This window comes from Thalassophryne amazonica, chromosome 2, assembly GCF_902500255.1.
Source record: "Thalassophryne amazonica chromosome 2, fThaAma1.1, whole genome shotgun sequence".
NCBI lineage: Eukaryota > Metazoa > Chordata > Actinopteri > Batrachoidiformes > Batrachoididae > Thalassophryne > Thalassophryne amazonica.
The window spans coordinates 6,151,666-6,166,085 of NC_047104.1; the positions used below are offsets into that span (position 1 = coordinate 6,151,666).

The 14,420-nt window shown below is 40.6% G+C and overlaps 1 protein-coding gene across 1 annotated transcript in view; it reads right to left on the reverse strand.

The window, feature by feature from the left end:
• The window catches only part of LOC117521924 (multiple epidermal growth factor-like domains protein 11), a 253,072-nt gene that overhangs the window by 192,706 nt on the left and 45,946 nt on the right, over window positions 1-14,420 (reverse strand). Inside the window, exon 4 of the mRNA XM_034183290.1 lies at window positions 14,260-14,352. Within this exon, the coding sequence (XP_034039181.1) occupies window positions 14,260-14,352 (93 nt within the window). The remainder of the gene's footprint in view (window positions 1-14,259; window positions 14,353-14,420) is intronic.

A 14,420-nucleotide genomic window follows, 5' to 3' on the forward strand; every position in this document is an offset into this window, starting at 1 on the left:
GTGTTGGAGCCATGATTCATGTCAGTCCACTTGGTGCAACAGCTCTCCAAGGTGTGATCACTCCTTTTTAGATGCAGACTAATGAGCAGATCTGATTTGATGCAGGTATTAGTTTTGGGGATGAAAATTTACAGGGTGATTCCATAATTTATTCCTCAGAATTCAGTGATTCCATATTTTTTTTCCCTCTGCTTGGTCTAAAAAAGTAACCGTTACTGACTGGCACATTTTTTTTTTCCTGATTTCTTATAGTGTTTCTTAAAGCCAGAAAGTTGCCATTTGAAATGACTTTAGTTTTCTGTCATGTCTGTGATCTGCTTTTTTTCTACAAAATTAAACAACTGAATGAACATCCTCTGAGGCCGGTGATTCCATAATTTTTGCCAGGGGTTGTATAATTATTTAGACATTAACTATTAAGATCTTACTGTCTTATGTACAGTTTGTACATGTTCAGTCAAGCCGCTCTATTTTGTCACGTGATAATTTCACAAGGACACAATGGACATAAGCGTTTATGTTTTATTATGTTATCCAGGTATCATTGATACTTTCACCTGTGTTTGTTTATATGGATGTTGCAGAATAAATTCAATCAATCATAAACAATATTTTATCTGTGTTTTAATGGAGAATGTAGAGGTCTGTAATTTTTATCGTAGGTACACTTCAACTGTGAGAGACAGAATCTCAATCAATCAATCAATCAATTTTTTTATATAGCGCCAAATCACAACAAACAGTTGCCCCAAGGCGCTTTATATTGTAAGGCAAGGCCATACAATAATTATGTAAAACCCCAACGGTCAAAACGACCCCCTGTGAGCAAGCACTTGGCTACAGTGGGAAGGAAAAACTCCCTTTTAACAGGAAGAAACCTCCAGCAGAACCAGGCTCAGGGAGGGGCAGTCTTCTGCTGGGACTGGTTGGGGCTGAGGGAGAGAACCAAGAAAAAGACATGCTGTGGAGGGGAGCAGAGATCGATCACTAATGATTAAATGCAGAGTGGTGCATACAGAGCAAAAAGAGAAAGAAACAGTGCATCATGGGAACCCCCCAGCAGTCTACGTCTATAGCAGCATAACTAAGGGATGGTCCAGCCCTAACTATAAGCTTTAGCAAAAAGGAAAGTTTTAAGCCTAATCTTAAAAGTAGAGAGGGTGTCTGTCTCCCTGATCTGAATTGGGAGCTGGTTCCACAGGAGAGGAGCCTGAAAGCTGAAGGCTCTGCCTCCCATTCTACTCTTACAAACCCTAGGAACTACAAGTAAGCCTGCAGTCTGAGAGCGAAGCGCTCTATTGGGGCGATATGGCACCACGAGGTCCCCAAGATAAGATGGGACCTGATTATTCAAAACCTTATAAGTAAGAAGAAGAATTTTAAATTCTATTCTAGAATTAACAGGAAGCCAATGAAGAGAGGCCAATATGGGTGAGATATGCTCTCTCCTTCTAAAAATAAGAATCTAAAAATAAAATTCAGAAAATAACATTATATGATTTTTAAATGATTTGCATTTTATTGCATGAAATAAGTATTTGAACACCTACCAACCAGCAAGAATTCTGTCTCACACAGACCTGTTAATTTTTCTTTAAGAGGCCCTCTTATTCTGCACTCTTTACCTGTATTAATTGCACCTGTTTGAACTTGTTACCTGTATAAAAGACACCTGTTCACACACTCAATCAATCACACTCCAACCTGTCCACCATAGCCAAGACCAAAGAGCTGTCTAAGGACACCAGGGACAAAACTGTAGACCTGCACAAGGCTGGGATGGACTACAGGACAAACAGGCAAGCAGCTTGGTAGAAGACAACAACTGTTATGATTATTTATTAGAAAGTGGAAGAAACACAAGATGACTGTCAATCTCCCTCGGTCTGGGATTCCATGCAAGATCTCACCTCGTGGGGTCAGGATGATTCTGAGAAAGCTCAGAACTACACAGGAGGACCTAGTCAATGACCTGAAGAGAGCTGGGACCACAGTCACAAAGATTACATTAGTAACACATGATGCTGTCATAGTTTAAAATCCTGCAGGGCAGCAAGGTCCCCCTGCTCAAGCCAGCACATGTCCAGGCCCGTTTGAAGTTCACCAGTGACCATCTGGATGATCCAGAGGAGGCATGGGAGAAGGTCACGTGGTCAGATGAGACCAAAATAAAACAGTCACCATGTTTACAGGATGAGAACAACCCCAAGAACACCGTCCTAAAGGGGACAGGACGACTGCACCGTATTGAAGGGAGGATGGATGGGGTCATGTATTGCGAGATTTTGGCAAACAACTTCCTTTCCTCAGTAAGAGCATTGAAGATGGGTCATGGCTGGGTCTTCCAGAATGACAATGACCCCAAACACACAGCCAGGGCAACTAAGGAGGGGCTCCATAAGAAGCATTTCAAGGTCCTGGAGTGGCCTGGCCAGTCTCCAGACCTGAACTCAATAGAAAATCTTTGGTGGGAGCTGAAACTCCAAACCTGAAAGATCCGGAGAAGATCTGTATGGAGGAGTGGACCACAATCCCTGCTGCTGTGTGCAAACTTGGTCAAGAACTACAGGAAATGTCTGACCTCTGTAACCGCAAACAAAGTTTTCTGTACCAAATATTAAGGTCTGTTTTTCTCTTGGATCAAATACTTATTTCATGTAATAAAATGTAAATTAATTAATTAAAAATCATACAATGCAATTTTGTGATTTTGTGGGAAAAGATTAGACAGAGAGACAGACAGACAGACAGATAGATAACAGTGGTTGAAGTCTGTTGAATTAATTGCTAAAATCCTGGCATCTCACATTTCTGGAGGGTCTGATAAAGAACAACAGACATTATTTATTAGTTTACAACGACAACCACGAAGTCGACTGCAAGCAACTCTAAGTGTGGAATTCCATCAGGACATTTGGTTGGTTCTTTTTTTTTTTTTTTTTTTTGACTCACAATGTTCTGGATGCTTGGAAAAAAAGCCTGTTTAGATGTATGCAGATGATATGACAATATACACGTATGTACCCACAGTTAATGAAGCCACTGTTACCCATAACCCTTAAGAGTTGCAAACACTGGTACAATGGGTTACTGCCAACAAACAACAAAACGTCCTTATGATATCGACATCAGTGGAATCTGGTGTTAAACAAAGCCTCTTTGTGATATTCTACATTGTAAACTGTCATGAAAAGTCACACAGCTTCTCCCATAAGAACAGTCTGCGACGGGTGATAGTTGGGATGCAGACAGCGTCACTTCTTGTTTTTGTCAGAAACAAACGCATTCAAATTTCTATAGCTCTCACTCTAAACTCGCACTATTATTTGATTTCTCATTTCAATATGGAATAAAATGTAAATTTTGGTACGTATGAATACAGTCTGAAGTAATTGCTGAACAAAACTATTCACTTCATAGATCGCTGATGTGGCAACTTGCTTTTCCTCCGTCTGATCCCTTTAATTATCTTTATCTTCACTGCTTCTTTGCTGTAAACTCACTCTTCATCTTATCAAGCCAGCTTGTGATAATCTTCTTCATATTAATCACCATCATTAAATGATAAATTTCATCTCAATTAGTGGTTATCTGCGATTTATCCACCGCATTTCCATCCTCTTCTTACGTTGGCTGCTTGGTCTTTTCCATCTCATCCTCGTCTCGCTCTTGCCACTCTGGGATATTTCTTACTGCTTTGCGAGGCAACAAAGTTCCTCAGATGGACAGCAGTTTGCAGAGTGAAGACAGTTGAGGCTCATAAACTACCTAATCTGGTTAGCTGAGAGAAGAAAGAACAATCCCACGGCCATCACCTGATTGCTTCAGCATCCTTTCTCAGATGCTTCACGAGCTACACACATGAAGTAGTCCTCAAGAGTGTTTTTCAGGGACTGACTGAAGGTTTTGTGGGGGAACATAAGAAAAACAGAGAAGAAAGAAGCCTACATACACTCATAACCACATTAAAACACGTTAAGTAATGGTTTACTGAAGGATAAGAAGTACTTTGGTGAAAAGGGGAAAGTGACAAAAGCTGTGCAGAAACCTTTACCCCCCCCAAAAAAACCTTCCATCATTTCAGCACCACGAGCTCCCTGAAATAAAAAGATAATGACGGTCTAATAAAGTAGTATTACATCACTTCAGCACGGCCTCCTGCACTGCACCACTTCAACACAGTTTTATTTAAATTTCAACACCAACTGACCTTTTTCTTTCAATGGTGGGTTTTCACAACCAGTGTGCTGGTTTTCAAATTCAAGTCTTTTGGTAGTTATTAAACTGAAGTGTTGCTGCAGCCACGACGTTTCTTCATTGTCATTGTCGACGTTTCTTCATTGAGCTGAGCTGAGAGGTCACGTGCAGTCTGATGTGATTTTTTGTGTGCGCATATTTCTGCATGTGGTGATTTTCTAAAAACCTCCAGAGGACTTTCTGATCTGCTTCCACAGACGTGTGCCACAACTTTTACTGGAATCAATCTCTGTGCAAACTGTTGCAAATAAAACACTTTAGTACCATCATGCAGTACACGGGTACTGCAAGTGAATACAGTAAAACTCACCAAAACAGTCCGGATAAACCGGATATTCGCACTCACCGGATAAAAGCAAAAGTCCCAATGTTTTTGTGTGGTTTTCCATGTAATAAACATCGTATTTTCTCACATTGGACAAAATGCCCCGTCTCATCCCATCGTAATGTATCTCCATTAAAAACCCCTCAAATGTACTGACAGAGCAGTCTGGACATGCCCAGTAACAGAGGTACAAAATGAAGTTTAGCACTGGCACTCGCCGATTTGAGGAAAGTGGGCACCGTATTTCCTTGATTAAAAGCCCGGCAGTTTATTTTTCTCAAACTGTGCTCAAACCAGGCGCCTAAATGAGGCAGGACATAATTCAAGGCCGGTGATTATCTCCTGGGATCTGAAGTGGACCTCCCGAATAGACTCCATCCGGAAAAAGGCACAGCAGAGGATGTACTTCCTCAGACAGCTCAGGAATTCAACCTGCCCCAGGAACTGCTCATCATCTTCTACACATCCATCATCCAGTCTGTCCTGTGCATCTCCATCTCTATCTCTGTCTGGTTTCCCTCTGCCTCCAAACATGACACACACAGACTTCAACCAACTGTCTGAGGAAAAAATGCTGGTAACATCTCTGCAGACCCCTCCCACCCTGGACACATGCTGTTTAAACTCCTCCCCTCTGGTCGACATTACAGAGCTCTGAACATCAAAACCACCAGACACAGGAACAGTTTCTTTCCACAGGCCATCACACTGATGAACAACTGAATCTGCCAAAAAACTCACTCATTCATATACCTCTTGTACAACTTCGATCTGTTTGTCCGTTTCTCCTTTGCACACATTTTTTTTACTGCACATTTTATGTGCAGATTTTTACTGTGAATTATTTAGTGTGTAGTTTATATTTATACATGCTCGTACAGAGAGTAAAGTTCAAACTGGAGTCAAATTGTATTTTTGTAGATACTTGGCAAAAAAAAAGCGATTCTGATTCTGATTCTTGCTGCCTGCACTGTAATATGGTGTTAACTTACCCACATATCCCTGGGTGTGATGAACCAAACCACTTCAGATCAAAGCCCTCTGCGTGGCTGAGAACCTGAACACCTGCTAAACAACAAAGACTGAAAAGGGCTGTGATATGTCACTTTTACATTTTCACTCCTCCTCTCCCATCATATTTTAAGTTTTTGCAGTGCGCACACTGATTACATTTCGATCACGGATAAAATTTATTTGGCAGAAACGTCCACAAATATGACCAACTTTACAACACAAAGTCAGAAAAAGACGCTCAAATGACCTGCAATTCATGGTGGGAAATTGTACATACCGTACCATTGGTTTGGAGGGTGATGATTGTATAAAGAAGTAGCGCTTGTTGAGGGACAAATTAATCCAGAAAAATCCGTTGCTCCTGTTGTAAATTGCATAAAGACTCGACGGAGAACTTTAAAAGGGTCACGCACACTTCAACGTCATTGCATGGCCACAGAGTTACAGAGCTGGAGAAGCATAAATCAGGCTTTAGGATTTTAAGTACCACTCTGCAGCGGACTTAGACAAAAAGAGTGACTCGGCCAAATGTAATCTTTTTAATGCACATAATGTCCGGCGCTTATTTAAGGCAGGCATTTACTTTTTAAGTTTTTAATCAAGGAAATACGTAAGACAAATTGGTGCTGGTGATTCCCCATAGATCGTTTGGCACCTCCTGACTGTAAGTAGTCTGTTATAAACATATAGCAGTTTTTGTCCATTTTATACATATAATGGATTCAGGTAGACCAGTGAATTTTGACCGTTATAATCGAAATCCACTATATGTATAAAATGGACAAAAACTGCTATATGTTTATAACAGACTACTTACAGTCAGGAGGTGCCGAACGATCTATGGGGAATCACCAGCACCGATTCGTCTTACGTATTTCCTCGATTAAAAAGAAGTAGAGTCTACCTGAATACATTATATACGAGTTTTACTGTGCTGGCATTCCGCCAGTACAGTACGTGTTCTGGTGCCAACTCTGGTCAGTGCTCTATGGACTGGGTTTTGGGTGGGGTTGTGGAAACCAGTGGCTTACTTGCCTTTGTTTTTTGAACCAATGCATACCCTGATTGCAGCACGTGAGAAGCTATGTGAAGAATTTGGGTATCAGGATTTCTGACTGTTCTAGATCCAGACTAAGATCCATCCTTTTCCTGGAAGCAACCATCAGTATCTGCGTGTTGTTACTGTAATGAATCTGAAGAGAAATTCTTGTCTCATCAATGATGTCTATGTCTCTGGGACTGAGACTGAAAGACACCTGGGAAAGCCTTATGAGGTCAGTGGACAGAGGTGTACCTTTACAGGAGAATGAAGGTTCAAGCCTTTAGGGTCCTTGTGTTCCCTATTTGAATCTATGTCAGAGCGACCTGGACACTAACCAGAGATCGCTTCCAGACATGAACAGACGATGAACAGATAACACATGGATAAAGATCTGGTTCATTGTTCATTGAGCAGCTACCACCAGGTACCACCAGGTCCAGGACTACAACAACTCAGCCAACACACAATGACTACTAATCAATACCAGCAGTAGCTAAAGGAGGTTAATCTGTTTGCAACATGCCTCCGAAAAGTAGGGTTGTCATTGATGATGAGGCGGATGACATCCAGTGCATCCGCAAACTATTCACAGCACTTCACTTTTTCCACATTTTGTTATGATACAGCCTTATTCCAACATGGACTAATTTTCATTTTTTCCCCTCAAAAATTCTACTCACAACACCCCATAATGACAAGATGGAAAAGGCTTTTTTTTAAATTGATGCACATTTAGTAAAAAAAAAACAAACAAACAAAAAAAAAACTAAGAACTCACAGGTACATAAGTATTCACAGCTTTTGTTCAATACTTTGTTGATGCACCTTTGGCAGCAATTATACAACCCCTGGCAAAAATTATGGAATCACCGGCCTCAGAGGATGTTCATTCAGTTGTTTAATTTTGTAGAAAAAAAGCAGATCACAGACATGACACAAAACTAAAGTAATTTCAAATGGCAACTTTCTGGCTTTAAGAAACACTATAAGAAATCAAGAAAAAAAGATTGTGGCAGTCAGTAATGGTTACTTTTTTAGACCAAGCAGAGGAAAAAAATATGGAATCACTCAATTCTGAGGAAAAAATTATGGAATCACCCTGTAAATTTTCATCCCCAAAACTAACACCTGCATCATATCAGACCTGCTCCTTAGTCTGCATCTAAAAAGGAGTGAATACACCTTGGAGAGCTGTTGCACCAAGTGGACTGACATGAATCATGGCTCCAACACGAAACTGAAACAAAGGAGAGGATTATCAAAACTCTTAAAAGAGGGTAAATCATCACGCAATGTTGCAAAAGATGTTGGTTGTTCACAGTCAGCTGTGTCTAAACTCTGGACCAAATACAAACAACATGAGAAGGTTGCTAAAGGCAAACATACTGGTAGACCAAGGAAGACATCAAAGCGTTAAGACAGAAAACTTAAAGCAATATGTCTCAAAAATCGAAAAATGCACAACAAAACAAATGAGGAACGAATGGGAGGAAACTGGAGTCAGCGTCTGTGACTGAACTGTAAGAAACCTCCTAAAGGAAATGGGATTTACATACAGAAAAGCTAAAGGAAAGCCATCATTAACACCTAAACAGAAAAAAAACAAGGTTACAATGGGCTAAGGAAAAGCAATCGTGGACTGTGGATGACTGGATGAAAGTCATATTCAGTGATGAATCTCGAATCTGCATTGGGCAAGGTGATGATGCTGGAACTTTTGTTTGGTGCCGTTCCAATGAGATTTATAAAGATGACTGCCTGAAGAGAACATGTAAATTTCCACAGTCATTGATGATATGGGGCTGCATGTCAGGTAAAGGCACTGGGGAGATGGCTGTCATTACATCATCAATAAACGCACAAGTTTACGTTGATATTTTGGACAATTGAAAGGATGTTTGGGGATGATGAAATCATTTTTCAAGATGATAATGCATCTTGCCATAGAGCAAAAACTGCGAAAACATTCCTTGCAAAAAGACACGTAGGGTCAATGTCATGGCACAGGGTCAATGTCAACGAGCAGATCTGATTTGATGCAGGTGTTAGTTTTGAGGATGAAAATTTACAGGGTGATTCCATAATTTTTTCCTCAGAATTGAGTGATTCCATATTTTTTTCCTCTGCTTGGTCTAAAAAAGTAACCGTTACTGACTGCCACAATCTTTTTTCTTGATTTGTTATAGTGTTTCTTAAAGCCAGAAAGTTGCCATTTGAAATGACTTTAGTTTTGTGTCATGTCTGTGATCTGCTTTTTTTCTACAAAATTAAACAACTGAATGAACATCCGACGAGGCCGGTGATTCCATAATTTTTGCCAGGGGTTGTAGCCTCAAATCTTCTTGAATATGATGCCACAAGCTTGGTGCACCTATCTTTGGCCAGTTTGGTCCATTCCTCTTTGCAGCACCTCTCAAGCTCCATCAGGTTGGATGGGGAGCGTCGTCCACAGCCATTTTCAGATCTCTCCACAGATGTTGAGTCGGATTCAGGTCTGGGCTCTGGCTGGGCCACTCAAGGACATTCACAGAGTTGTCCTGAAGGCACTCCTTTGATATCTTGGCTGTGTGCTTAGGGTCATTGTCCTGCTGAAAGATGAACCGTCACCCCAGTCTGAGGTCAAGAGCGCTCTGGAGCAGGTTTTCATCCAGGATGTCTCTGTACATTGCTGCATTCATCTTTCCCTCAATCCTGACTAATCTCCCAGTTCCTGCTGCTGGAAAAACATCCCCACAGCGTGATGCTGCCACCACTATGCTTCACTGCAGGGATGGCACCTGGTTTCCTCCAAACATGATGCCAAAGAGTTCAATCTTTGTCTCATCAGACCAAAGAATTTTGTTTTCCCTGGTCTGAGAGTCCTTCAAGTGTCTGGACACTCTACCATACAGACCTTACTGGTGGATTACTGCAGAGATGGTTGTCCTTCTGGAAGGTTCTTCTCTCTCCACAGAGGAATGTTGGAGCTCTGACAGAGTGACCATCAGGTTCTTGGACACCTCCCTGACTAAGGCCCAGGGCAGCCAGCTCTAGGAAGAGTCCTGGTGGATCTGAACTTCTTCCATTTATGATGGGACCTTCAAAGCAGCAGAAATGGTTCTGTACCCTTCGCCAGATTTGTGTCTCCAGACAATCCTGTCTCTGTCTACAGACAATTCCTTTGACTTCATGCTTGGTTTGTGCTCTGACTGTCAACTGTGGGACCTCATATGTAGACAGGTGTTTGTCTTTCCAAATCATGTCCAATCAATGAAGCTGTAGAAACATCTCAAGGATGATCATTATGCTGCTATAGACTTAGACTGCTGGGGGGTTCCCATGATGCACTGAGTGTTTCTTTCTCTTTTTGCTCTGTATGCACCACTCTGCTTTTAATCACTGGTGATTGATCTCTGCTGTCTTCCACAGCATGTCTTTTTCCTGATTCTCTCCCCTCAGCCCTAACCAGTCCCAGCAGAAGACTGCCCCTCCCTGAGCCTGGTTCTGCTGGAGGTTTCTTCCTGTTAAAAGGGAGTTTTTCCTTCCCACTGTCGCCAAGTGCTTGCTCACAGTGGGTCGTTTTGACCGTTGGGGTTTTTCTGTAATTACTGTATGGCTTTTGCCTTACAATATAAAGCGCCTTGGAGCAACTGTTTGTTGTGATTTGGCGCTATATAAATAAAATTGATTTGATTTGATGATCAGTGGAAACAAGAGGGACCTGAGCTCAATGATGAGCTTCATGGCAAAGACTGTACTCATGTACATGTGATTTCTCAGTTTGTTTGTTTTTTATTTTTAATAAATTAGCAAAAATCTCAAAAAGGCTGTAATATAAAAAATCAGAAAAAGTGCAGTGCTGTGAATACTTTCCAGGTGTGCTGTATGAAGAAAAGGAAGTTAACACAGCATATGAAACACGTCTAAAGACATTTAAAATATTATACTATGAAAACTGTCCAGCAGACAACATGACGCAAAACCACACAAAGTCTGTCGATGACTAAGGGACGACAAAACACCTGCAAAATAAAATAAAATAAAAAAATAATATCCTATATAGAAAATTCCTAAAAAAAACAAACAAAACAAAAACAAAAAAACAATTGAATTAGAAAATAAATATAAAAAGTGTTATAATAATAAGGTAACAATATAATGAGAACTTGGGAGAAAGGAATATTTTATTCAATTAGAATTCAATAAAATAACACAAAAGGTATATGGAGTGTTTTAAATAGTATAATTAGAAATGAAAATAGAAACAATTATCCTCAGTATTTTATAGAAAAAAGGAAACAACATTAGAAATATGAATGAAGTAGCTAATGAATTCAATGAATTATTTGCAACTGTTGGATCAAAACTGGCAGAGGCACTAAATGTTGATGGAACAGGAACAGATGTAGCAGATTAGGTTGAGAAAAACAACAGATCAATGTTTCTAAGAGCAGTAGAAGAAAAGGACATTTATGACATTGTGCGTGGTTTTAAGAATAAAAGCAGCACAGACTGGAGGGACACTGACATGGTAACAGTGAAAAGTGTTATTAAGGGTGCTGTAAAACCAGTAATATCTATATTTAACTTGTCTTTTCTAAATGGGATATTTCTGCACCAGATGAAAGTATCAAGAGTTGTTCCCATTTATAAAGCAGGAGACAGAAACCACTTTACAAATTATGTCAGTATCAATACTTTCCCAGTTTTTTAAAATATTGGAAAAACTATTCATAAACTGATCTGACAGTTTTGTAGAGACATATGAGTTGTCGACAGCCAGCCAGTATGTGTATGTACAGTATATTCCTGTTGTGCATTAAACTGCCCTTTGAGGGACAAATAATAAATTGAACTTGAACAAAATCGACAGCCTTGGCCTTGACTGCTTTAGTAGAGGAAGTAACAGGATGTATCGATAAAAAAAGGTATGCAGTTGGAGTGTTCTTTGATCTTAAGAAAGCATCTGACACTCTCAATCATGATATATTGATTAGAAAATGGAGAAGTACGGTTTACGAGGTATTGTTTTGAACTGGATACAGAGCTATTTACATAACAGACAACAACTTGTACAAATATGCCAATATAAATCTTGATTTATGAATATTACATGTGGGGTACCACAAGGGTAAGTCCGAGGGACAAAAAAGTTGATCACGTATATTAATAAAATATGTAGAATATCAAAGATAATAAATTTTGCATTATTTGTAAATGCTAAATATTTTCTGTTCTGAACAGAAAATGTTTATTGTCATTACATTCCTGCAATGAAATTCTGTTGGCACTTTCCACACAACTTTACAGAGAAAAAACGCAGTGCAACAGTGCAGTGATGGAAACAACTGATCATATTAACCAACTGTCCAAACAATCAAGCCGTAAACATAATGGACCCGTGCATCGGAACACAGGTGGGATCAGTCAGTCAGTTCACGGTTCTGAGCCACAGAACATCCCCCACCAATGATGATGGTTTGAACATTTACTTTCTCATAAAAAGTTAAGTTCAAGAGGTTGCAGTACATATGTGCAAAAATACTTTCATATCGACATGATTTCTAGCATAACCACGCAAAGATTACATTTTTTTTTTAACTAATCCTCTCAACAAAAAAATACCCTCATATATTAAAAGTGGTTGAAGATTTAAGGATGGGTAACCATGAACCAGTTACTCGACCATGTGCTCTGATAAACACTTTTAAAATCCACTGTCTAGACCCAAACTAACAGGTGAATTCTCCACAGGGTGCCTGTCTACTGCGATCGCCTACAATCCAAAAAAGTGCAAAAACGGGATGAAACGGCTTCATCTGGCTTGCAGCCGATCAGGCTGGCTTATAAAGTGCTGACCTGGCAACCCACCCAAAAATGAAAGAAAGAAGCTTGAGCTGTTCAACACTGAACAAAAACTGCAACAAATGCAGCTTCGGCTTGAAATATTTACTCCGATGGATCACAAACAAGTTGCAAATCATAGTCACTACGAATACCCCGCCAAATATGACTGAAGCCGTTAAGACTACAAACACCTGGAAGTTACCACGTGCTAGCAACGATTTTGAGAATCGGGATGAAATTTCAAAACTTGGATCCGGACCCGGCGCCACGAGGGGGCGTTTGGGGGCGACGCCCCATCACATCATCAACCTCGCCCCCTCGGATGTGAGCGTTATCAAAAATAAAAATAAAAAAGAAAGAAAAAGAAATACTGGAAAATATAATGCCTTGCAGTTTCGCAGATTTTTTAGTCCAATTTTGCATGCTTTTTTTTTATTTTTATTTTTTTATTACAGCGCATTGTGCTCTGCGTCCTCATCAAGCAGGCCAGTATTCTGTTGAGATGACGGGACACCTGTTGCGGCACCGCGAAGGGAGAGTACGCGCATTGTGTTCTGCATGTCTGTTTATAAGAATCTTCTCGCCCAGAAAAAAAAAGAGCACCAACAACTACCCATAACTGTGTTCTTCACTCGGAAAAAGACACCTGCAACGAGGTGTGACTCAGTGGAAAAAGGCGCGACAGTGGCGCGGCGCCAGGACGAAGAGGCGCGATCAGAGGAACTGTGAAATACTGGTCAGTCACTATTAATAATTTCTTATGTGTCCAACCTCGTAGGTTGATTGTTAAAATTAAATTCGTTAGTTCTAAAAGCCATCATAATTATTTATAGGAAAACGTTCTATTTTTATTTCTCAAACAAATGTTTGGGCCTGAAAACAGGTCGGTCTTATTTTTCTACTAAGGTTTGAACTTTGAGTGTTTACACACGAGAGAAAAGTGAGAAAATGTTAATGCCTGTTTGAGAAAAGTGTATAAAGTGTGTAGTGAGGGGTTTTACAGCCTTAAAACATCTATAATTGTAAAAAATAACGATGTCTATTTCGCGGATTTCGCCTATTGCGGGCTATTTTTAGAACATAACTCCCGTGATAAACGAGGGACCACTGTATATCTATATGAAAGGTTTATCTTTGACCCGTTGTGTGACTGTCGTGCCCAATTGTGCTGTGTTTGCGCTTGTGATGGAGGGCTGTATGTGGGGTTAATCTACTGTCTCGTGTCGTTTCTCAGATCAGTTGTTGGTTTGGTTTTGTGGTATGCAGGAGATCACTTGACCGAGGGTCTATACGTTCAAATAATAATTTAAAAAATACTGTCATCACTCTTTACTCTTAGTCAGTCTCTTACAATGTTGTAGCCTAAATACATGAGCTTTCTAGGAGCGCACCCAATTCATTCCGCACGCTCAGAGGCAGGTACCCTCCGGTGCGTACTCTTTTTTTTTTGGGGGGGGGGGGGGACCCCACCCCTGCAATAAATTCATAGCCCCCTTAATATTTTTTTCTGGCACCGGGCCTGCTTGGATCCCGATTTCAAATCTGGTGCCGATGTTGGTCAGAACTACTACGTACACCAAGTTTGTTCAAGACTGACAAAGATGGATCAAGAAGTTACTGTGATGCTTCAAAACACACCCCAAACTGGAAGGATCGGCACCCTGTGGAAGAGCCTCATAACGTAATGTGGCACATGGACAGTCCTAGTAGCTGATCACCATGGCAACTGTGACCCGAGATGCATATTCAATAGGTCACAGAGTCAGTTGTTTTACAGGTGTCTTTGGTTACTCACCCATGGAGCAGTCCAGTCCTCCCCAGCCCGGTTCACACTGGCACGTATCGGGGGAGACGCACTGTCCCTGGGCGCACTCTTCAGTACACAGAGCTGAAGAAAAGGGCACACTGTCAGTCGGAGAGCACTTACCGAGTGCATAATTCTGCTGAGATCCAACA